Source organism: Opisthocomus hoazin, chromosome 8 (genome assembly GCF_030867145.1).
Source record: "Opisthocomus hoazin isolate bOpiHoa1 chromosome 8, bOpiHoa1.hap1, whole genome shotgun sequence".
Taxonomy (NCBI): Eukaryota; Metazoa; Chordata; class Aves; order Opisthocomiformes; family Opisthocomidae; genus Opisthocomus; species Opisthocomus hoazin.
In genome coordinates, this window is record NC_134421.1 from 43559811 (window position 1) to 43585939 (window position 26129).

General features: G+C 39.2%; 1 protein-coding gene across 3 annotated transcripts in view; it reads left to right on the top strand.

Annotated features, from left to right (window-relative positions):
- ZNF277 (zinc finger protein 277) overlaps window positions 1-25274 on the top strand; it is a 58614-nt gene extending 33340 nt beyond the window's left edge. For all 3 annotated transcript variants that reach the window (XM_075427906.1, XM_075427904.1, XM_075427905.1), the window contains exons 5-12: window positions 8922-9013; window positions 10430-10540; window positions 13698-13830; window positions 21192-21259; window positions 22425-22521; window positions 23042-23084; window positions 23709-23883; window positions 24925-25274. In XM_075427906.1, coding sequence (XP_075284021.1) covers window positions 8922-9013; window positions 10430-10540; window positions 13698-13830; window positions 21192-21259; window positions 22425-22521; window positions 23042-23084; window positions 23709-23883; window positions 24925-25117 — 912 coding nt within the window. In that variant the 3' untranslated portion in view covers window positions 25118-25274. The remainder of the gene's footprint in view (window positions 1-8921; window positions 9014-10429; window positions 10541-13697; window positions 13831-21191; window positions 21260-22424; window positions 22522-23041; window positions 23085-23708; window positions 23884-24924) is intronic.
- The last annotated feature ends 855 nt before the right edge of the window (window positions 25275-26129 follow it).

The window sequence follows — 26129 nt, forward strand, 5'->3', positions numbered from 1 at the left end:
GACAAGTCCAGCAATTAAGAGTGAGCGGCAAATGGGCTCACGTGAGTTGCGCAGAATAAAAACCAGAACTGTACAACTTCTAGTGATTTTTCTGCAGCCTTTGAATCCTAACTGCTGTCTCAGACAGCAAGCCCAAACAAAGACAAATGCTATCTTTAAAATGTGCTAGCTGAAGCATTTCATTTTGCAGATTTGAAACTCCAGTTTAGGACAATTCCAGGCTGTACTGCAGTGGGGGAGCAAGCCAAGGTGGGTGTCGTGCAGACATATTATGGTGACTGTGATGTATTGAGAGAGGCCAAGGAATGAGCCTGAACTAGGTTAGAGAGCACAGCTTGCTGAAGTAGTTGTCAAGGCTATATAATACAAAACAGATATGGTCTTTTGGAAAAATGCAGTCTTAACAAAGAATTTGTAGTTGTGAAGCAGTACCAGGCAAGGAAGTCCTGGCAGCAAAACTCGAGATGCTACGAGGGGCGGTGTCAGTATAAGCCACTTGGACTCATCTTTAAGATTTTTCTAAAAAAGGTAAAAAACCCAAACCTATTTTTTTGAAAATACACACTCCCTACGACAGCATTGACCTTGTCTTGCTGTCATGTTTACAGCTATTCTCCTGTCATGTGACCGGTAGTTTTAGGTGAAGAGGCTATTCTTCCTCCCAGTAAATAGACCCTGAAGAGGAGTCTTCATCGAAACTGGAAGAAGGACTCAGCTATACGAGCTTCCCAGAGCTGTTTGTGTGATCTCCAGTTTGTCACAAGCTTAAGCTGACACAAAGTTTAAGAAGTCCGGGCTCATGCAGGGGGGTTGAACTAGATGAGCTTTAATGTCCCTTGCAACCCTTACCGTTCTATGATTCTAAGTTGAAGCTCTGCACTGGAAGGGATCGAGATGCTAGCCTATTTTAGCATAATGCAACATCAGAAGAGCTTACAGAGTAGTAATAATGTCAGCATGTTAATACCTACATCTGAAATTCTGTAGGTCTTTCCTTGCATGTGGTCAGTATCTAATTGCTTTTCTCAAGCACTCTGGAACCTTGCCCATCCTCCATGGGTTTTTGAAGACTAGTCACACTAATGGTCAGAAATCATTTTATCTAATTCTGTAATGACTCTTAGGTAAATTCTGTCAGATTTGAATACGTGTAACATCCGACTTTTAACCCTTTTTTACTGGTCTCAGTTCTTTGTTTCTTTGTTTTAAATGCATTTCATTAGCGGTTGTGACATAAATAACCTTTCCTACAAAGACTGAAGCCCTGAATATTGCAAGCATTCCTCTTCTGTATGTGTTTGGTCTTTTCCTACATTAAGTAATGGATCTCTGCTTTTCTTTGCTGTTTATGTCTAATGTGTTTGGGGGCAGGGGGTGTTGGTTTTTGCTATTCCATTTTACTGTGTTAGCCTGTCTCCATCTTCTTTCGATTGTCTTAGTTCAGACAAATTTCACCTTTCTTCTGCCTCAGCTTGGCAGCGTGTGATATCTGTCTACTGTATTTTCAACCCTCTTTTTCTTTTCATACATCTTTGCACAGGTACTTAGTTTTCATCATATCGTGAAACTCTTCCTCACTCTTTTTATTGACTCAGCTACCTGAACAAGCTATAAGAATGTCTTCTACATCAGTGTCACAGTACCTTTCAAAGCCTGAGTTGTCTGACCTGTCATTCATTACAGCCTCTTGGAAGTGGAGTTCTAGCCTGTGTCGCTTCAGTAGCTAAGTCAACTCAAGGAGAGGAGCGATAGGGAAGAGAGGAAGAACCTAAGAGCAGTGGGACGGACAGCTAGGGCAACAATCCCTCATAGCCATCCCAGTTAGTCATTCCCACTGTCCACTTTGAACTTGAGCTCTGCAGACTAGGCTGGAATCAAGAATAAGGTACAGAAAAAAACATTTTCCCTATTCCTAAGAGGCAACTTGCCATACAAAATAAGAGTCAGGAGAATGCACCTCAGAGGTCTCACAATAAATTTAGAACACTTGTAGTACAATCCTGAGACTTTTGTCAGTTATTTATAATGCCAGTTAAGTTACAGTTTGGTCTTTGTACTCATTCAATCTTCCTATGATCTGTGGTTCAGCAGATTGTCCAGCTTGTTCTCCTTCTTACATCCTTTCCTCCTCACCACCACCATTTCCTTCCCAACTTCCTGGTTTTCCAGTTGGTCACAACTCTTATTTCTCTCTGGGTTTTTTATTGCTGTCCTTTCAAACCTAGTTTAAAGTCTCCCCACTTAGCTGACAAGCTGATGTCCTAAGATGCTCTTTCTCTTTGTCAGGGGGCTCACTGGTAGCCTTTGTTTCCCCAGCATATGACGATATTCTTAAATGCTCTTTATTTTGTCACTGTTTCTATAGCTATATGTTCCTCTCCAGAAGATGTTGATGTGTGCCTGTGCCTTGAACTCAACCGAAAAGATTCAGGAAAACACTACCTGTTCCTTCTCCTACTTCATTCCTGTTCACAGCATTTTGTGGTAACACCTTATCTGAGTTATCTAGTAAAAAGTCAGGAGTGCCCAGCTGGGTGATCAGCCCGTACCAGATGAAGTGGAGTACTCTCCGTTTCATCTCCAGATAGGCAGCATCTCTTGGAATATAGTCGGTCACTGCCCCATTGCTTTTCTTTCTTCTCTGCCCCAAAGTGGGTCTCTAATGCCATCATCCTTATTCCTTAGTGACTGGTCTTTGACATGCCAGTCTGTCTGTCTAGCCAGTGGGGCTCTGTTTGTGACATGCCTGAACTAAGTATGAATTTTCACATTCACGGGATGAGACGGAAAAGTGCACAAAGTAGTCAGCAAACATATGTATGTTGGATGGTGTGACAGCTGGCTTCAAAAATGTTGAGTGTTCTCCAGACTGGACGTCCCATCCTGACAATTTTGTTGTATTCCCATGCACATTACAGCTAGGCTGTTTACTGAAGGGCTTCTCCAGCAGGCATCTCTGATAATATTAAAGAAAAGCCACTCTTCTTGAAATAACATTGGAGAGGACGTGGTGACGATTGCAGAGTTGGAAGATTATTTTTTTCTGTACTCAAGAGGCAAGAGAGTACTGTTTGAAGTGGGAGAACTGAATACAGTGATGAGTAAGGAAAGAAGCTGAATATAGAAGTCAGGAGACAAGCTATTGATATACAGCTAAGATTGCAGGTCTTTAGAGAATCATGAAGTTTCTGATACCATGATTCTTTGTAAATATTTTTCCTATTTAGCAGCTACAAGCACGATCTAAAGCTCGTCAGCCAGTCTTTGAGGAAACTGTAGACACAAAACCAAACATAATTCTCTTACTCCAAGAGTAGTTTATCCTAATGGTGTATATAATTATCAAATAATGTGCTTGGCAAGTTTTTAGAGACTGTAGTGCATCTCAAGTGTTGTCAGTCCTGGTCTTTGTCTCAGTGTACTGTGCTGGTTTGTTTTATTGCCAGTAAAGTGTGTAAGCAGCATCTTGTTGTGATCTGTCAGCATGATTGTTTTGTTTTGGTTTGGATTTTTTTAAATAGAATCTGTTTCACTTGCTTCTTTTGCCTACAGCAATAGCTAGTTTCTGTGAGCACTCAGCAGGGAAATGTAACTCTTATTTAAATTGGAAGAAACTACAACTAAAGATACACACTGTGTGTTTGAGATCACCTTGGAGAGCTGGATAAAATACGTATTCTTACTGTGAAGTCCCTATCTTATATTATTTCGATCCAAATTCTCACCCACATCACTGTCTCTGGTAGTACCTTATTTTTCAGGCAGACACGCTGTGTCAGATTTCAGCAGTGTTAATGAGTCCGATATCGTAACAGAAGCAGTGTGGCCTGTGATCATGCACTCTTCACAACTGTGTGACTGAGTGCTCAGATGTGTGAGTCCTTCACACTGTAACATTCATGAAGTTTCCTCTTCAGAGGAACATCTTTAGGCAAACTACCTCCCCAGAGGATGTAGCACCATTTATAGAAAGCTTTCATTGGAACTTCTTTTAAGTGATCATTTGTTTAATGTGCTGTCTTTCTAGTTTCTTGCCGGGAAAGGATGAGAGCAAAGGACCGTAACTGGCAAGGCAGATGCCAACAAGAACCCCAAACTACCACATGCTCTTGCCCCAATCTAGCCCAATACTGAAATACTTAAAGCTGAGATTACTTGGATGCTTAAGTCTTTGGACAAGAAACTTTGGACTTTGCTTTGTCAGGACTTATGGCAGTGTTTTGGTTTGGTTTTGGGGTTTTTTTTGGTCTTGAACATCTTAAAAAAGACAAAAAAGACACATACTGCTGTTAGCTCAGTTTTACAGACTGAACTGCAGAATCCAGTCCTCCAATGCACAAATGGGTTCCTGGGCTGAGGAATGATAAATTCAGGTCTCACTGCAGTCAAAGTTCCTGCATGATCATGTCCCAAACCACTGTGTACTCTGCCTCTACCTTGGAGCTAGGGAAGTACTTTCTGCCTTAATTTCTTATGTATCGGAAGTGCTGTGATTATAAAGAGACAGGGTTTGGAGAAAGAAGTAATATATTTTTGTTGGACAAACTGATGTAGTTGGAAAAAACAGGCAAAATTTTGACCAGCAATTCTTTCTTCAGGTTTGAATCAAAAGCAGCAAAACTTGTGCTGTGTACTGGTAGTAAATGGTCGTTCTATGTCAGTGATCCAAGCCACGCATTGAAATATGTACGTAAATTATTTATGAGGGCCTTGTTAGTAAAGGAGTTTATGATAAAAAAAAAACGAGTGGTCTGACAGCAATGAAGACTGACAATTTAGCACCTGGAATACAGTGTCTGTTGGAGAGAAGGGTAGCAGGAATTACAATATCAGAGAAGTCTAGTGTGCCATAAAACCAGCTGTCCTGAGTCCGTAGCTTTTGGCTGGATGGAGTTAGTTTTCAGTCTTACCTTTTGAAGGCATTTTGTGTGTCTTGAGTGTCTCTTGAGCTATAGACCAGAGACAAAGTAATTGTTTAGGGAAAAGTGCTTACTAGCTGCAAGTATGCATTTCTCATCTTTTACTGATTATCAGTGTGAATTCTTGCTGATGCATAGTGCTTAAGCGCTTCTGGAAAAAAACAAGTAAATTCTTCCAAAATATTGCTTCCTAGGAGAGGAACAGGCAATTTTTATTTCTCAGACACATTTTAAATTACCACCTCCTAAGAGAAATTCTGAACTCCTCACAACCTCAAACTGAGCATTGTGAATGTGCAGGGCATTTTTCTAGACTCCAAATTACAGATTGTCATGCAAATGATCAAATTTATTTTGTATTAACAGTTTAGTGTGGTGGTATATTTAAAGATGACCATCCTGGTATAAACACTTGCGCATCCTTACCATGTTTATTTGTTTTATTAGTTAAAACACAGACAGTGTTTTGTAATTTGGTTGGATTTTTTTATGGTAGATCACCCATATAGTAGAAAGTGTACAACTAAGTGCTGTAGAAGAGGGTTTTTTCCAGACAGAAAAAGAGATTTAAACTGAATTTTATTTTATTGAAGACACTAAGTACTCCTGCAAAGCAACTACATTTTTGTTGCATGTAAATATGAGCACTAATATCCAGCTTCCATTTGTGAGGTTTGAAGGTGATCAACCAGTTATGTGCTGTAGAATTTTCCTGAAGCTATTCCACGGGAGGCTGCTAACTGCTGCAGTCGTATCTACTGCTTATTTGAGCTAAGCTCTGTCTAAAAATGTGCTTCCAAGAACTTGTCATCTGGCAGTACTTATTTTTGACAATGCCTGGTTGATCTCATAAGCTTCATGTGGCTTGTGGGGACAAAGAGTTCAGACTGACATCCTCTGTAATTTCAGTTCTGCTTCGTATCAGTGGGGATATCTGTTCTGTCAATGGTTGTTTCACAAATAGGTTGACAGTTTTCAGTAAAGTAATGGGTTTTGGCTTAGCAAATCATGGAATATGGCAGAAAGAATGGAGGACAAACTGCTGTCAGAACATCTCACAAAAGATAAAAAGAGATGGGGGTCAGGAATTATTCAATAAACTGTATCAATATTGTAATATTAACTATTTTCCTGATATGAAGCTATGACATTTGATTCACTTACTTTTGTAGTGTTTTGGATTACTTTTTCTGTCTGTGCTCAATTCTTTCATTCACTATGGAAAGACTAATATATGTGTATTCTGTGATCTGTTTACTTTTTCCTCAAGTGACTTTGCCCTCTCATTCTCTGACACTTTGATATGACACAGTATCCTCAAACAGTCATGGAAAATATTCATGGCTGAAATGCTTTTGGTTTTTTTTGTCTTGAACCATGAATTAATGCTAACAGCCCCAGAAATTCCAATGGGTTGGAAACTGATGCAGGTGTTAAAGTAAATTATGCAATTTCTGCTTCATAATTTCAGTTTAAGCTTGACTTTCATTACCAGCTGAAAGTCTCCACTCAGAAAAATCTCAAAAGTTTTATGCAAGTTATTGTAATTTCTCTTCTCCCTTGAGAGTCCCAGCAACAGAGCAGAGGAAGAAGGGTGTTTGGGAGTGTCTGGAGGGAAGAAGAGCAGACTTCTTGCTTTTGCTGTACTTGACTTGAACCAGGGCTTTTAAATCCTCACCTGTGCAAGTACCAGATTTGCTTGCTAGCTCAGAAAGTCCCCTCTAGCAATGAATGCTGTCAACATTTGATAAAAGGAGTGTCTACCTCGAAAAGTGCTTTTTAAACTCCGTTGAGTAAATTGATAAAGCCACAGTGCTGGGTCAGGCAGAGCTTCCCAGCTGCCAAGCATGCCAGCGGAGGGCGGAGCTGCAGGAGCGCTGTCTCTCAGGAGGATGCAGTTTGCTTCCCTGTCCCCCTCGAGCATCACCGGGAGCAGCAGCTCATTTGTATGAGCTGAGAATCTGGAGTTAGGCAGCCAAATATTGCAGAACATTTTTTTTCCCCTCCTAGTAGAGTACAGTTAGGAAGCTACGTTGGAATAACGTTAGGAGGGTGGGGGTGTTCAAACCCTTGCTATCTTAATGTGTGAAGTGTACCTGGCATGTTTTGATTTCCTTTTAGATTGTTTCTAGTGTGTTTTACGAAGTAAATGAACTATGTGCAGATGCCTTCAGGTTCCAGATTAGCCAGACCACATCAGCCGTGCTGCTGAGGGGAGAGCGGTGATGGCTGCGAGTACCAGAGAAAGCCCTGGTTCTTACTGTCATGCTATGGGTGTTCAGTGCCAGCGTGGGACAGCCCAGTATCCCTACTGCACTGCGTCTCTGCCGAGGGGCTCTCACAAGATGTGTTATGCTCCATTTACCTCTTTCAGGAGTCAGCTCTGAAAAAGAGGCATTTATATTTCTGTTAGGTGATGTTTTGCATAACACAGCAGGACATGAGCGGATATGGCCTGGAATTTGAGTAGGTGCTGCTGAGCATCACTCCAACATAAAATGTACAGCTTGTAGTACAAAAACAAACAAAAAAGCCCCGGGATCTGCATTTCAGGGTAACAGACTCTTAGCTCTGCAGCTCCCAGACTGCGTGGGTGAACAGGAGCCCTAAAGCCGGCCGAGGCATGGTGCGCTCGTCCCCGCCAGCAGCAGTGGGCCTGAGGCCATGTGTAATTGCGGTGCGGCCGCCCTGGCCCTCTCCAGCAGGCATCCTGCTCTTCCCACTGCCCCTCGCAGCACGCGGCGTGCTGCTCTGCTGGAAGACAAACCAGCGGAACATTCATTTGCCCAATATCAGCCTCCTGCCGTCTCTCGGTGGGCGGCGGGATGTGGTGTGGTAGGCCGCACCAGCCCATCCGTGCTGCAGGACATCTTTGGGCCTGTAATGGCGATAGCTCAAGCCTTCCTCTTATTTCTTTTTGTTTTGTTTTGGTTTGGTTTTTCCTGTCTTTTACTTTTCTTTCTTTTCTGCCTGCCTTGGAGCTTACCCAACAGGCATAGCTAAGTGTGAATTTAGGTGTAGACTGGGCAAATTCGGGCCTTAATCCACACAAAAGAGGCACTGAAGAGGTAGGTAAGAAATACAAAGCTCCACTGTTACAGGCTCTGAGGAGATAGAGATTGAGAAAATCCCCCAAGAAATGTCAGAAAGCAGACAGCAGCACCTCTGCGTTGCACAGAAACTAAATCTTCTACCAGTTATCAGTACTTCAAACACAAGTACAGGGTGGCGTACTGCCAGGCTGAAAATATGCTACGTTTTAATCCAAACACCAATTCTCCCATGTCCCAGATGATTATGGCCTTTCCATCTGAAGCTTGTAGTAACTCCACAGTATAACTATGCTGCTACTGTTACAGCACCAGAGAAAATCGCCAGCTGCATGATTTTGTTGTCGTTAGGAAAATTGTGGTCAAGGGTTCTAACGTGTCTAGCCTAGTCTGTTGCTCTAAATTTAACAGGACCAGTGGTAAAAGCAATCAGCTGCTCCTTTTCCATAAGTTTGTTATGTGCCATAGCTCCTTGCAGAAACTGCCAGGGCTCTTGTCATCAGTCCCATATTACAAAAAATTGTGCTAGATTGCTTGCAATTAGAGATGCAAAATTGAGTTTATCATTCTGTCGGGTGTTACGTGGTGGCCCATAAACTTGCTCATTGATGCCACAGGTAAATCTGAACCTAGGCAGAATCAATAAACTGATATGTTATATATAGAATAATTTAAATAGCTGCATAAAATCTCACTGTGGATTGTATTTCATTCCATGCACCTTGTATAATACTAGGAGAATTTTAATGGAACTTGACTGGAGCACATACTGCCTTCGAAAAAAATTATAATTTTTGTGAGAACCCACCCTCAAAAAATACTAAGTTCTGGTTTGTGTCAGCAGTACATTTTAATTTTGTATGTTGATTGTTGTGAGTATGAATAAAGACGTATAATTAGCTTATGTGATTTAATCATTATTTTTTATCTAAATAACTGTTTCTTTTCTTAGAGAGAAATTCTAGAACAGCAGCAGCAAGAAAGATATGACACAAGTTTTCATAGTATGTGTATGTTCTGTGATCAAGAATTCACAGGAAACAGGTTTGTTTATTGTCTTGTTTGCTTTTGTTTTATTTTTTCATATCTGCTCAGTGTTTTTATTTATGGTTTTAATGTCATTGAACCAGTTAGTGCCTAACGGTAGGACTCAGAAGATAAAATTCATTTTAAACTATAGTTTAAATATTGCTTTCAACTGCAGTGCCACTTTAAATAGACCCCCTCCCACTTCTCAATCCTGTATTTATTCCAGTAAAACTTTTTGTCCTACACAGTAAGCTGGAGTTACAAGCTGAACCGTTTTAAAGAGAGATAGTTTTTCAGCAGTTGTTTTAGTGGCAAGGAGAGCTGTTGAAGCCAGTATGGCTGTTAAAAAGTATTTCTATCCAGTTACACATTTTTCTATTCAAACCTCACCAAACCAATGTCAATTTGAAGACTGAATGAAAAAGAAAGGGGGAAAATTAGAGTGAGAATGGAGTGCTTTGCATCAGTTAGCTGTGAGCAGGAGTTGCATTCCAATGCTTGCTGCAGTGAAAATTTGGTTTTACACAGTACATCCATTTCAGCTGGATGGACTGAGTCTTACCCCTGAATGTCTGTTTATACAAGTAGTTCTGCTACTCTTGAAAGCTAGAAGAACCTGGGGTCATGTCGCTGTAGGTCGTCCCAGTGTTGTGTGAGTGTCCTGTTCGTTTTACTGCCTGGTGTAATGAACTTCATGCCCTTCAGCCACCGAGAACTACATCCTCTGCTTACTCTTGGGTCTCACACAACATGTGATTTGAAAATTGTGCCTGGACTATGGTAAAAGCAAGACTCGGCAGTGTTAACACTTCAATGTTTCTGTAGTCCCCAAATGCTGAAGTTGAGGAATATAGAGATTTTAGGCACCAAAGGAACGAACTAGTATACCTCTACTAGAAAAATAACTTACTTAAACATCCATTAGGTTTGTTCATGTGTGTTTCTTAGTGCTGTTTGTGTTGATAGTGCTGTGTGAAGCAATACTGATGTAAAACCATATCCCAACCAAGAATTTCTGCTTTGTTAACCAGCACAGAGAAAACTGACAAATGACTTTTTAGAATGTTTCTCAAGACGGTTGTTTGAAATTTGTGATTTGCTTATTCAAGTTAATAAATGAGCCTTGCTAACAGCGAGGGTCAAAATAAACTATACTGTAATTTTCATTTAAAGGGTTGTATTTCATGCATGTGGATTAAGCAGTTGAAATGTTACTAACTGTTCAGCAGAGCTGAAATAAAAAAAATAAATAAAAATAAATAAAATAAAGTTGCATTCTTTTTTTCTAGCAGTGGCAGCAGCACTGTTATTGTTTATTTAATGTTGGCTTTTATTCATTTTTAGAGCAATTGGTGTATTTTGGGTCACTAATTGAATAATTCTCATATGTATTCAAAAATATGTAACGTTCTTTTTGAATGTCTTTTGTAGATCTGTCCTTCTCAATCATATGGCAAGAGAGCATGCTTTTAACATTGGGCTGCCAGATAACATTGTGAATTGCAATGAGTTTTTGGCTGTATTACAGGAGAAGCTTGACAAGTAAGTAGTTTTTTGTTTGGTTTTTTTTAGTGGACTTAGGTCGTATTTCTTTTAAGCTTGGAAATAAGTTGAAATGAATTCAACAGTCGTGGTTAGTTCAGAATAAACAAAGAGAGAATGTAAGTTTATTGTGAGTGCTCTTAGAAGACTTATTGAAAGCTAATTAATAACAATTCATAGTATGTGTTTGCTGGAAAAATGGAGTCATGCAGTGCTTCAGTTATGCATTGCAGAGTTTCCATTGACATCAATAATAGCATGTCCCTTTTTCTAACAACTGTTAGAGTTAAGGTTCTTGTTGCTCATCATAACAATCTTTTTGCTAAACATCTCTTTAGTCACTGAGTACAGAGTTCTTATGCCAATCTTTGTTTGCCTCTCTGTGTATTGATAACGTGGGATGTTTGATCTCTTCCTTCTCTGCTGCGTACAAGAGTACATCCCAGAGCAGAAGGGGAAAGTCCATGTGTACGTTGCCTCAAAAACACTTAACTTCTTCATCCACCTCAGGTTTAAAAAGGGAATTTGGGAGAAGAACTTGGGTAGAAAAGAGCAAGAAACTCTTCACTTTGAGTTTCCTTACGGATTTCATAAATAGGACACTATGAATCACAGAATGTTAGAGGTTGGAAGGGACCTCTGTGGATCATTTAGTCCAACCCCCCTGCCGAATCGGGCTCTATCAGAAAACGTACTTCCTTAAGAGTAAAACTGTAGGTTTAACAAGTTTATTAGATTTTAATACAATTTGTAATCAAAGACTGTTGAAGAAGTTTGCCTAAATCTTAAGCTTAGTTATGAAAAGCCACAGAACACTAGGATTTGTAAAAATTGGAATATGGAAATTAGATTAAATATTCTTCTGAGTAAATTTAGGATCCATTGGTTTGCACATCTTAAGGAAAAAAAAAAAAGAGATTCCAACAACAGAAAAGCCATCAGTGCTCTTTAATTTAGTCTTTGGCCTGACAATGGATGTGCAGTCACAGTAGATTCAGGTTAACTTCTTCCAGAAATGAAGATGTTTTAAGAATACCTTTTATATTATCATTGGTGTTACCTAATGCACTGAGTTATCATGCTCACTGATAAACTGCAGCTTTACTGTTTATCAGTACAACCCGAGGGTTTCCTCTGGATGGAGGTTTCTCAAAACCAATCCTCTCTGTAGTTAATACACATGCTGGAGTTGCTTGCAAAGTAGTGAAAGGCTGCCACTCCTACTGTTGAGAATAGACTTAATAGCTATACTAGTAGAATAGTATCTGGTAATATTATTCAGAGGAGAAAAATCTTGTTTCAGGCAAATAGCATGACTACATTGTGTATGCTGAGGAAAAGCATTGCGTATTCTTATTGGGAATGCCTGTCACAAGTAGAGCAAACGCTTTGCTGTTAGCAAATGGAGCAAAGCAGATACTAAAATTCGTAGATGTCTGCCGTCAGACCTATGATTCACCAACAAGGCAATATCTAGATTTTGAGGCTGCAAGAACAAGGAGAACTCAAAACTTCCTTAGCAGTAAGCCTAAATGTTACAGCAGTTCTTGGATGGCAAAAAGATACTGAGCATCCTGGACTGCTGCTCCACACATGAGAGCTGAGGGGAATCTGGATGCACCTTTGCTAAAGGAATATGAGGGTTTTCAGGGTGTAGGTACAGATCTTCTAGGCACAATATTAATGTTTTTTATAGAGGCAAATGCTTGACAAGAAAATAATTTTCTTCAACATCTGTATCTTAAACCTGGGTAAATCATAGAAAAGCCTGACCAGGACACTGTTAAAATTCCTTCTCACTGTACAATGAAGCATGCTTTCATCTGTGAGCAAAGAAGAAGAAAAAGGTGATCGTTGTAATTCAGAGCCACCACATTTTTTTAATATCCATGTTTTTTGTGTCTGAAAGTGCTGCTGCTGTTTTTCTCTCCCATCAATTTTTTTTTTCCTGCTAGCCAGCATCTCCAATACAAAGATATAATGTCACAGTTACAAAGTTTTTATTTCATGAGAAATTATTTTCTAGGGGTTTTCCCCATCCTCCTGTGGAAATAACTTTTCAAACGGCCCAAGAAACTGTCTTCATCTTGGTAGGATATGTGAGCCATCACTTATAAGAAAAATGTTTTAGCACCTTGGCTAACTAGAGGCTCAAGACATTAAACAAGGGTGTTCCTGTAAGCTCAGGGCTCTGCTAAGTGTCTGCCAGAAAAAAATAATCATCTGTTTCAGGGAGAATCACCCATTTAGGCTGAAATGCAGATTACAGTCCTCGTAGTCCACTGTCTGAGTCAAGAGACGTGACTTAATGATTTAGAGGGTCAGCTTTCAGGTGTCAGTTGATACTACAGTGGAGAGAACAATTATTATATAGTGCTCATAATAGGGAATTTAAGATAGCGCCGTATACTTCTGTTTTGTTTTAATTGCTCTGGAAGACATACCATGGTAAAATTCTTATTTTTTTAATGAATGTTTTCACCTTCTCAAGTAATGTGTGTGTATATATAGTAATTCTTGTCTATATATGTGTATATATGTATGTACGAATATACATAAACATGAATTATTGTATATATACGTGTGTGTATGTGAATTTATTTACTAAATTTGTTTTCTCAAGATTTCAAAACCCATTGATCATGCTGGCAAACTTTCATTTAGCCTCCCTGTTAAGTTAGAAGTATAAAATTTTCTGTTTAGCTAATTTAAATTGTTTTTAAAGATCTGTAGCACATTCAGAGGTTGAGTTTTCTCACTCTAAATTACAAAGAAACAGTTACTGATGGATTGGATGCCAGTATAAGTGCATGTTGAGTTAAGAGTTTGTGTATTGACCGATCCGCAGCCCTCCTGTGCCCTTGGTAGGACGATTTTGGGTGATCAGACTTTTCTCCCTTTGCATGTAGGGCAAACAGTAAACTTTTTTGTTATCTATGTTTTCAGTTTATGTCATTTTTGTCATCTCTGTGCTTGATTGACTCTACTGTGATCTAAGATTATCTTGTACTTTTTTTTCCAAATAAACTTTTTTTCATTTAGCTTGCTTTCACATGCTTAGGATTAATCTTACTGTATATATCTCCAGCTAATTTAAGGATGTTATCTGGTTCTATTTTGATTTTAAGATGTTGACCTGTTTACCTTTTTATCTTAGTTTGCAGTGTTTTTACTGTGAAAAAGTCTTCAGAGACAAAAGCACGCTTAAAGATCACATGAGAAAGAAGCAACATCGCAGAATCAATGCCAAAAACAAAGAATATGACAAATTTTATGTCATTAATTACTTGGTAAGTGGTTCTGTGAATAGTGAGTAAATTGACTAAAGAGATACAGACAATATCTTGTTAAAAGTGAGTAACTCCAAACCAGCAATTAGTATAAAGGCCAAAATCAAGTGAAGGACTCTTAAGAAATATGCTCACTTATGATATGATATTCTGGATAATCGTTAAACTAAGGAATAGTAAACATTTGTTGTTGAGAATTGATTTTGAGAGATGCAAGAATGCAGCTTGAAGAGATGCTAATCACCATGTCTTTAGTGCTCAGTTTCTGCTTTAATAACCAGAAGCAAAAATGAGTAATGAAGTAAATAGAAGTCTAACTTGAATGCTGTTGGCTTTGAGCTTGTTTTTTTACAAACCTTAAGCTGGAAGTGCTCTTCAGAGTATTAATTAAATGCAAACAGGAAGAAAGTGAAAGATACATCAATGAAACAAAAAGTAAGTGTTCGTTTTTATCCTCCAGGTAGGTGTATGTTGCTAGGTATTAATATTTTTCATCTCAGACTTTTGAAAGCGTGTATGCACGTGTAACAGATTTTCACTTGCTGTCTTCAACTCATGAATATAGGAGCTGCCCCAAAAGCTGCTACATTCTGTGCCAGAAATAACTATATTTTACCTAAACTAGTCTGTGTGCCTTCTACACGTTTTAATATCCAGATTATAAATAGGCATCCTTGACTGTTTTACCTATCTTTCCCTTTAATTTCTCTCCCCGGGTTTTACTCTAATACTAAGAACAAAAAGTTGTATGTTTAATGTTCTGCCAAGTCCCTTCTGCCCAAGATGGAGTGAATTCCCTCTGTGATTCTGTATACTTTCCTTCCAGAGGTCAATGTTCTGAGGCCTATATTTTATTTTCTAGATATTAGGATATCACTGCTTTAAAAATTGTCCTATACTTGGTGCACAGTGGGGAAAAAACTGTGAAGTTCTGCAAGGTAGATGTTCTCAGCTTCTCAACAGAACTGATCATTCACTTCTTCCTTGCAAGTTAACAGACTTGAATTTAACATTGTAATTGTTTTAAGTGATTTTAATAGTATGTTCTTTTCTGCTAGCACTGGAGATAGTCTTATGTTTTCAGAACTTGGCTTCCTCTTTAAATTACCTTCTGTCTCTAATTTGCTTTTGTTGTTCGGATATGAATCTGTCCCAGCTTTTTTGAGGAAATTGAGCTAGATGACTGCCTGGAAGCACACAGAACCATGTGATACTCCTTCAGAAATTTGAGAGACATGCAGGGAGGTCATAATATCAGTGCAGATGCAGTGGCAGTGTTGTGTTAATAAGCAGAATACGCCAAAGTAAATAGAACAGGAAGACTAATATTCATATACCTAACCTCTTCTCCCAGTCCCTCCAGTTGCTCCAACACTGATAGCCTTGCCTATGCTGTCTACTGAGAATGACCCGTAGGCTTCCTGAACCATGTCCAGGCATTGTCTGGGTAGTGCTGCTGGTGTGGCCACAGAGCATGCAAACTGTAAAACAACATGGGCAATACAGGACAGTGCTCATGTCAGGGCCTTGGTCCTCCTTAATTATTGCTGGTACTCTGGGCAGGACTTTGCAGCATAACTTCTAATGCCAGCTTGAACCAATTCAGATATTGATCACTTAGCATCACTTAGAGTTGTATTTTTAGGTCCTTGCTATTATAGATAGAGGATGGTAAATATAATTCAAATAAGAGATGTCAAACCATCAAAATGTTTAAAATTGGAATGGGGTGTCTGCGCAAGGTTTGTACCAGTGTGCTGCCAGTGCTTCTTCTGGGACATACTTTCAATGATCACAATTCTTTGTCTGGCTCTATATGCTCTGCTACAGCCATGTTTTCTTTCCACACGTTTTCTGTTGTCTTTCACTACATTCTACCCAGTGGACTGTTTCTACTCAGTCTCTCTGATCCTTCAAACTGTAGCCATGTCAGAACTTCTGACATTTCTTCTTTTAAAGAAAGGACTTTTTTGTAACAAAGGATTAAAAACAGACTAAAAACTCTGTCTTAAGCACTTGTAAAAAAGTTTGCTATAAAATGTGTATTTGCACACTAATGTTGCATGAGATTAAGTTTTTCATTAACATGAGTTTCCTACATAGTAGAAAGTGTTTGCTTTCAAAATAGCCTTTGGTAAATCCTTTATTTTTGCACAAAGGAGAAAAAGATTAAAGGGAGGAACTTTAATTTGTTCACTGGGGGTCAGTAGGTTGACCTTTACATGTAAGGAGAAATAACTTTATTCTCTACTGCACATATGTGGTCTACAGTAGATTATAGTAATGTGACAGGATTCTTTTTTTCGAGCTGAGTCTATATTAGTGAATTCTAGATGTTATGCAAGGATATTTTTTTTAATGTGTACTGTCAAGCTTTACTGACTTCTCCATGGGTCTTAAAGGTCTGTCCTTTGCATTGCGCTAAATGTCCAGGGGACACACAGACATGGATTAGATATCTTATCTGAAATGACACATGTCACTGCTTCAGAATTTGCTGCTAAACTCATTTTGACCTAAAGATGTAGGTGTGCGATTTATCTATTTTTTTGTATGTTTTCACAGAAAATTTTGAATTTTGAGGGAGTAACAAAGAACTTTGATCAAGTTTGTTTTCATTGTAAGGAGACTGTAAGACTAAGTAGGCCTCTAATGATAAACATCAGTATTACCACAGTCTTATCAACTTTTAGGATGTGCACCATAAAGCTTTTCTATCAGCAACTGGATCGTAAGCTATTTAAATGGTTAGTTCTTTAGTACAAGCATTTTACAGACACGATTGTTCTTTTTTTTATAATTTTCCATTACATATTATCTTCACCAAGCACTGCGTAGAATAGTCTTACCAAGCTTGAACTGCCAGTTTCCTTTATTTTGTGGCTTTTGTACTGAGAAGTTTTAAGGGCTTTTTGTTCGGATGTCCTGAGAATGTCTGCTGAATTGCCTCATGATCTTCTGGCCAGTTCTTACTTGTGTTTTTAAGCTGATGGCAGAGCTCCCGTTGATTTCATTTAGAGCAATAGGCTTGCCTGCCTTCTTCCTTTACCTCCATTCTGCTTTTGGCTTCACTTGTGGTTTTAGGGCAGTTGTGAGAATATGTTTGCATAACATAAGTTACATTTTCTGTCTGTGTGTTGGTAATTCCCTCCACTAAGCTTCCAGTTTGGCATAGCAATGAGTAATGTAAGTGCAAACGCCTTTGTAAATACTTTGGTATTCTGAGACTTTTTATGACTTCTGTCGTGACCCAAAAGCTGCTTTGATTGGTCTACCCCTATATAATTGACATGTTCTGTTGCTCACATGTTAGTGTTAGGAGTATTACAGGTGATCTTTGGTAGAAGTGGAAACTTTTTTTGTCCTGTGCATGTATAATACATTTCTTTCATAACCAAGTATCAAAAGTTTAGTATTAGATAGTTACATTATATTAGAGTGGGAGTTTTGCAATTATGCAAATGACTTGAAAGGCAATAGGATCACTTCCCCAGTGAATTTTGAGGTCTTTTTGTCAGTATTGTGTAAGTATGGAAGATGATACCAATCATATTTGGAAAGGCTTGAAGCATAAATTGAAAAAGACCAACTGATAGTAGAGGGTGAAGAACCGAGCAACAGTGCATTCAAGATACGTATGTAGGTTACCTTATTTTTCTTTTCTCCAAAACAACTTCCAACCCAAATTTCTTGTTTCTGTGCCCATGTTAGCCTCTGGCCCCGTGACACACCTTACGCAAAGAGTCAAGTAGAAATGAGGAGGGAAGAACTTATTAGTCTGTGGTGCCTGCTGGAGGCCATAAAAGAGCAGAAGACAGTATTAAAACTCTCTTATTCCCAGCCTGAGGAACTGAGGTGGATCCAGACTGACAGGGCCTTTCAGTGTTCACCTGTTTGTTATCAGCAGCATTTTATAGAGTATGCTTTGCAGTAAGCACAGATGTTTATTTTCAAATTGACTAGTGGCGTGTATCTGTAGTAATGTAACATCACTATAATGAATGCGCTTATGACTGAGCTAGACAGCTGAAAATGGTATCTATTACTTACTAGAAAACTTGTTTCATAAAGCCTTTACTTTTCCTCAAAGATAAAAAGATGTTTTCTCCTTATTGCCAATCCCTAAATCATCGTTATTATCTGTTGGGTGTTGGGGGCGTGTTTTGTTATGGGGGTTACTATTTCTATTTATCCTATTTTGATGTAAGAAGGGTGTATTTCATAAAATAGTAAAGGAAGACCTTTCATCAGTTGGTGATAGTTCAAGATGTAATAAAATCCCCAAAGTGGTGGAACACTTCATGTTAAAATTCATCCATTAAAAGTCTATTCACTAATGCTGGGGTAAGACCATCTCTTCTATGTGATAAAGCTTCTCTGAGTTCTGCGTTTAGAATTCAGTTACAATTCAGATAATCGCAGTAAGGCAGGTGAGAAGAAAGGTGAGAGGAAATTTGCAGGGGAAAGCAGCATCTGTTTGGGGTTTCTGAGCTCCACAGGCCTGGAACTACATTTGCATATAGTTCAGTAACGGCTCTTTTGGGAAAACTGCTTGAGATACCAGCTGCTGTTTCTAGTTTCTCCCATCTCAGCACTTTTTCTCGAATGGGGTATGTTGCCTCAGTGAAGCATGCAGACCTTCTCCCTGTAGAACCCTTAAAACCATGCTCAAGTTGAGAAGGTAAATTGTCTGTGAGTCAATTCATCTCTCTGCATTTAGACTTCACTTTGGAAGAGGAAATCAAACCACACACATTTGCATGCTCTCCTCACTGTTCTATAGGATCCTTCTCTCTGTGAGGTACACGGGAAGGATCTTTTTTTTTTTAAAGTTGGTTTTCACTGGATATATAGCAAGGCCTGCAGGTTTTTTAATTATGCATTTTCTACTGTTTGAACTATTAACAATGTCAAGTCTAGTTTTTCCTCTGGTTTTGTTAAGAATACCTTGGGAGTCTCTAGAGATGATTGCTGGAGCTCTGGCATCTTGGATGAAAGAGCAAGGGAAGTTGAATACTTAACAAAGGCACCCTTGGTCCCAGATGCTCATCAAGCTGTATGGGCTGTATAAAAAAGCGTTTTTAAAAAAAAGAAAATTTAAAAAAATGTAAGACCTTAAAGAATGTTTTGAAGAACTCTTTCCCACCCAGTAGCTCAGCTTCACTTTCCCAGCACTTTCATCACAGTGTCCCTAGTTACCCATTCGCCCTGCAGTTTTCTAGTGATACAAGACCTGATTAGCTTTTTCCTTTTTTTTTCCTCCTCTGAATGTAAATAGATGAGGGAAACAGAGACATCTCACAAGATCCTTCTCTGCCTTCTTTGCAGAAACACCATAAAGAAACAGCAACAATAACTAAGCTTTTGCGTGGTTTTCCCCTTTCACCTTTAATTAAAAGGTGAGGCTTAATATTGGCTGCTGTTTTGAACATACTCTTTTGTGCACATATTCTTCAAGCTGGTAAGGGGAAAAATTGTGAGCATTCATCTTCATCTGGAGAGAGTCCAGCGGAGGGCTACAAGGATGGTGAGGGGACTGGAACATCTCCCCTACGAGGAGAGGCTGAGGGAGCTGGGCTTGTTCAGCCTGAAGAAGAGAAGGCTGCGAGGGGACCTAATAAATGCTTATAAATATCTGAAGGGTGGGTGTCAGGAGGATGGGGCCAAGCTCTTTTCAGTGGTGCCCAGCGACAGGACAAGGGGCAATGGGCACAAACTGAAGCACAGGAAGTTCCGTCTGAACATGAGGAAGAACTTCTTCCCTCTGAGGGTGACAGAGCACTGGAACAGGCTGCCCAGGGAGGTTGTGGAGTCTCCTTCTCTGGAGATATTCAAGACCCGCCTGGACAAGGTCCTCTACAGCCTGCTGTAGGTGACCCTGTTTTGGCAGGAGGGTTGGACTAGATGACCCACAGAGGTCCCTTCCAACCCGTACCATTCTGTGATTCGTTTTGAAGTGGTTGCGAGCCAGTATCCTCTCATGAAGGTGTTAACATTAGCAGCCATAGGAAACTAGTGTGCAGCTGGGAGAACGTGTGGTGAGAGGTGCTAATGGCTTCATGTTATCTCACAGTGATGGTGACTTCAATGAGTCTCCCCTCTAACTCAGGGAGTTTACACACTACCATGTAGCATCACTGAATTAATTACTGAATTTTCATCCTGTAATATATGATGACATTATGTTTAGAGCTGTCTAGAGACATTTGTTTATCATTTACCTGATCAACATTAACAGCTTTGAAAATTCTCATTAAATTGTTAAATGGCGGATATCTTTTCCTTCTTTTTCCAAACAACCGTAAAGGCAATAATAACACTTGTTACTAGGGATGTTATTAAATGTATTTATCAGAGGGAATAGTTGAATGAAGTAAAAGAAAGAATTATCTTTTTATTAGCTGCCTTTTCTTTTTTTCTAATGGAGACAGGATCATCAACTATGATCTTTGTGAATCCTTCACAGCCATCAAAAGTATGAGTTCAAAAAATACTATTTTGATTACTGGTCAGTTTGCTCTGGATTATTTTTAAAGGCAGGAAGAATCAGAGGAAAGAAAAACGCTAGCTGAAGATCACTGCTGGTATTTCCCTAGAGTGCTTCAGCTTCTTATTGTCTGTTATTTATATCGCAGTCATGCTGAGAGTGCTTGCCATTGTGCTGAACACTGCACAAATGTATTGTGATACACTTTGTGCTGAAGGTCTTTAAGATATAAATAAACAATACAAAAAGTTAAGAGGAAGAATAGAACACCATGAATAGATATGCTCATGTCTGAGAAGAGGATGGAAGAGGAACTGGAGTGTAGCTCAGAGATCTGTGCCCTGGCTCATACTGCCTTTCTGGAGTACTCTCTAGCTAGGTTTACAGCGTGTGTTTTTACTGGCATAACCTTGTATGAGGTATGAACACTGACTGGTGTAGCTATGCCAGCTAAAGTCTCCGGTGTGACAGCTGAATTGTTTAAGCAGCATATGCTGCATGAAGAGCAAGGTAGGCAGATTGGATCGAGCAAGTGTGGTGGCAAACTCGAGACAGTGATAACATACCCTCCTCAGGAACATCTTGGTAGTGTTGCAATACCCTAGTTTTACACAGAGCTCGGATGCTGTTCTTGAGAGCTCTGTGCCAAATCATCTTCTTCCCAGACGCAAGGTAGGGAATGCCTCATTAAAAGACAAAACAAATTGCTATTTTAAAATTTGCTACTAAAGCAGTGTTGTATGACTACCTTTAACTCACAGAAATACCAAAGCGATCCAAAATAGAATGTTGATTGTGACTTCCCAGATGTTTGTTCAGTTGATACATAAAACGTGATGTGAATCAGGAAATGTTTTTACTTTTTTCTCCCCAGGAATTTGGAAAGTCCTGGGAGGAAGTGCAGTCAGAGGACGACCGTGAATTACTACATAATCTAGAAGAGTAAGAGTTACTTACGTGCCCATTATAAAGACTTGCAAGACCTTTATTGTTGAAAGTAGTTACAGGGAAAATGCTGTGCACAGTTAGTGCACAGTTAAAATTCATTTAAGCCAATCAAATCAATTCCAGATTGTTCTCATCAAAGACACTCCTCCACAACAAGGGCTGTAAATTTCATATTTCAACCACAAGCCTATTTTTCATTTGCGTATAGCTCCAACAACAGCCTTTTGGGTTTGTAGTGATGTAGGCAAAATGTTTGGGGTTTTTTTTAACTTTTGTACTAAAAAACGGTTGAATGGGTTTTGCTCAAATTTAAAAATCAGGAGTGAGCATCAAAAATGTCAGCATGAGAAGGAAATGGTATGAAAAAGTTTGCTAACAGGATTTCAGGAGAAACTTCTCAGCAGTGCAGACTGAGGGCAACATCCACCTCTCCTCTGTGCTCTTCTGTGGTCCAGGCTCTCAGATCACTGCAGAGGTGGCTTTCTTTGCCGCAGAGAATTGAATAAGCAGGAAGTAATTTGTGCGTATCAGGGCCCCTGTCCTCCCTGGTTCTGTCTGTGACTTCACCTTAATTTACTTGACTATACCTGGTTGCAATAATATTTCTGTCTCTCAACAGCACTGGAGATCTAAATAGATGTGTTGGTAAAGTATTCTCTGTGTGCTTGTCTAAATGTGGCATAAATTAATGTCTCAGGAATAATAATATTTGATAAGTAAATAACACTTAAAGTGAACTCTGCCTGATGATCACGTCTTTGGCTGGTGTGCTGAAAGATTAGAAAGGTATAAAAGAATTTTAAAAGACCTTGTGAAAATAAACAATGAATGCAATATTTGATGACTTGCCAAACTGGACAGAAACTGAAGTTAAGATCCTGTTTGTTAGTGCAGGCAACTTCAAGTAGGACTTACTGCCTGTCTCTACAGGAATTACCCAACAGTACCTGCTCAGTTATTCTTGAATCTATAATTCTTTTAGACTGTACACCAGATTCTAAGGTATCCAGCTATAAATCCACACTATCTCTTCCATCCCTTTAAAGTACTCAGTTTCTCTGGATTTAGTTCTAGTGCTGTGAGTGCAGAATCTGAAGTGCCCTTTCACAGAATGTCTCTTCTCTTTTCCACAATTAAATGAATCTTTTTGACTCTTAAGAGACTGGTCTGACTGGGAAGAGCATCCTGTGTGTGCAGTTTGCCTGTTCTGTGAACAACAAGCAGACACCACAGAAAGATTGTATCTTCACATGCAGGTAAGACATGTTTTAAGTATCAGTTCTTTCATCGCTTTGGGGTTAAAAAGTAGGATTGTAGCATCTTTAAGATCAAACCAGCTGCTGTATTAGAATGCCCTCTTTAGCACAGAACTGAAGTACTGCACGCGTCTCCAGCATCTGTTGTCTAAAATATGAAGAGGAGTCAAGTTTTACATTGAGAGTATGACTAGCTATGGCTTGTGAGTGTACAGACTGGTACAGACAACAAAGAGATAGCACCTTTAATATTATAGTGACCTGATGATTTAATATATTTGATGGTTAGCATCTGTGTTTCAGTTTTAATAAACTATTTAACAGGAGCATTGCAGTTTGACAGAATATGAAAGTTGCTGATGAAACAAAACTTTTGGGTGTTTGTTTCACATATTAGTGTTTGCATGTCTATATGCTTATGTCTGTGTCAGTCTATGAAAAGCTGAGCTGTTTTTAACTTGGAATAGTAGAAGTAGTGGAAATAAGATATTTTATTCTTTCCTTTTTTTTTCCCCTCTAGAAATCACATGAGTTTGACTTTCCTAAAATGAAGTCAGAGCATGGTGAGTAAGAGATGCTGTTATTGTCAGCATTTGCCACTAGTGTGGAGAAAACCATATTATAAGAATAGTGGAAAAAAACTGTATCAGTTAGATTTATGTTCAGAAATTGAACTTTTCCATTATGGAAGCTGTTTCTGCCAGCTTACAAAAACAACACCAAGAACACTTCATTTTTCTAGACCTGGTGTTAGTGCCAAGGATGTGTGATGTTTTCTTTAAAACTATTGGGTTCTTTTGCAGAGTAGCTTCTACAAACACCTGCTCTATGAGTCCTAGCTCTGGCTGCTGGAGCCCTGGAAGAATTGTTGTTGTTGTTGTTGTTGTTATTGCTGTTAAGACTTGCTTGCAAGTTACAAGGCTGTGCTCTTAAACTGTGTTTGGCCAGTGTTTGCTTTCTGCTGTAGACTGAGAGGAAGCAAAGTGTTTGCAATTTTTACATTAAAAGGAGGGCGAGTTCCCCTGCAGCTGGGAAAAAGCATTTGTTCAATTCATTTGCTAAGCTACAGCATTCAGGCAGTGCTGGTCTTCAGTAAACCCTTATCAATCTTTATGCTTAATTCAAGAATGTGTTTGTAAATTAAGTCTCATGTTCCACAAGTACTTGTTCGCTACCATCTCTCCCAGGTCTGAACTTCTATCAGCAAGTAAAGCTAGTGAACTTCATCAGAAGAGAAGTCCATCATTGTCGTTGTTACAACTGCCAGGAGAAGTTTCAGTCTAAACGAGAATTGATAAGTCATATGGAGGAGACCAAACACATTACATTCTTGCCAGCCAGGTCTACATGGGATCAACCACAGTAAGGGCACACGTTTCTTCTAGCATTTGTACTGTTACTTGGTAATGTCTGTAAAAGAGTAAGTTGCAGCTTCTGGGTTTTGCCAGTGCAGCAGTGCCCTGAGCTTCCCAGCTTTACTGGCCCAGATAAGTAATAAGTGGTCTCAGACCTACTCAAAATTATAAATCCCTGTACTGTCTTTAGCTAAAATGAACACGTGATACTGCTCTTGTAGTTGCATCCAGGATGCACTATCCCCATAAATTGTCTGCACTGTCAAGTTAGTATGCTAGAGAAGTTTATTGTTGCAAAATTGTCTTTTGCCTGTATTGGCAGTTGTGCAGTGAACGGTGAAAGGCATACATGGTGCACTCAGAGCACTCTTCCTCCTGGTGGAACCAAGGTTGAATCGGTGCACCAAAGTGTGACATGTAGAATGCCCCACTTGTAGCCATGAGATTCTTCTAGCTGTTAGGTCTCTACACAGATGCAGATCATGCCTGGGATGGGCATCTGGCACATATTTCATTGCTAGTGAGTACACGCTCTGGGCATATGGCTCTAGAACCAAACCAAACCACTTCTTTTGCATGTCTAATATAGATACATCCATAACGTCTACCTAACTTTAAGCATCAAAACAAGTTGGTTGTTTACCCTTGGTTTTCTCCATAGCAAATAGAGAGAGAATGTAACATAAAACTGATTCAGACTGTAAGTAGGCTGAATAGGTCTGGGGGATGATGCCATAAGTGGTAAAGCACAGGGAGCGTTCTAACTCAGACATCTCAGTTCAGCATTTGTTGTGAGACAGATCTGGATGTGTGGCCTCAGTTGTGACAACATACAGGTGAAGAAATAGGAGGAAGGGCTTGTCACCAACTCTTCTGTAGGACTCAAGATGCACATGCCAGTTGATATTCTGGCTGTGCTGTTTACTGTCATTCCAGACAACCAGACTTTCTAATTTTTCCTTTTTCAAAATCTGATGTCATAAAATATACTCTGCCTCTTTCAGTCAAAATAGGTGACTATCTAGTAATTATGCCTTGTTGCTTTCAGGTATTATTTTCCTACCTATGAAAATGATATACTCCTGTGTACGCTGTCAGACAGTGAAGATCTGATGACTGAGGATCAAAGTGAAGATGTCCCTGTTGTCAGCGAAGATATGTCCAATCTGAAGGCTCTCAAACAGAGCAGTGTTTTAAACCAGCTCCTGTATGAAGAGAAGAAGAGTCGGGAGAAATCTTGACCTTGAATTACAGTTGCTGACCTTTGAGTGTTTCTTCTGCAAGACAAAAAAACCCCATTCTTTCACTAATATTGGAATACAGTTTAACTCATAGATGTTATCACTGGGCAAATATTACATGAAAGTGAATGCTAAATAAAACTTTAGTGTAAACTTTTTTGGTTTATATTCTTTTAAATTATAGCTTTGTTTTAAAATGGAATTTTGGATTTTCTGCTTGGCCCTCTGAGTACTTTCAGTGTTATTTACAAATAAGATTTTTCTTTTTATTTTATTTTTTCTCAATACATCAGAATCGGAGTTCTATTTTAAGGCCATCTTGTGAAAGGCATGAACAAGTGAGACAGTGTGTCTTGATATATGAGCCAATGAGTGAATCTTCTATATGTTATTGCTATTAAAGAACATATGGAAAAGAGCCTGAATTTAATTCTTGGTCTGTTATGTAAAGCAAATTTTGCTATTTTTAACCTTAGATCTTTTTCAAAGTGAAAACAGATCCGTATATCTCTATTATTCATCATCAATATATAAGATATATGGTGCCTGTTCTGAAAACTGGCTCAGAAACAGCAAAGCTCTGCCTGGTCCATGGGTATCTGACTGCATGGAAAACTGCCAAACCGAAGCCTGAAAAAGCACAGGAACAATTGCAGTCTTGGTTGTATCAAAGATCCAAATAATTTAAAGTAGACTTCTTGTATGCTTATGAACTGAGAAGCAAAAGAAATTTAGGGGATTGCAGACACATAAATCCAAATTAAATCCTCAAAATCCCAACTCAGCTGTCCATTTAAGTTACCATATTTCCTTTAATATTGAACTTAAAAGTTCCCAAGTGACAGGTCTTCAGCATGTCCAGAAAGCACCTCAGTCTTGACAGGGCAAAGCAGCTCAAAGTATAGGTCCTGCTAGGATGATCCAAACTAGGTATTCCTGCCTTTCTTTCTCATCTGAAATCTTAAGTGGTTCGAGAGTTCAGGTTTGGCTTTCCATAGTATGTGTAACCACT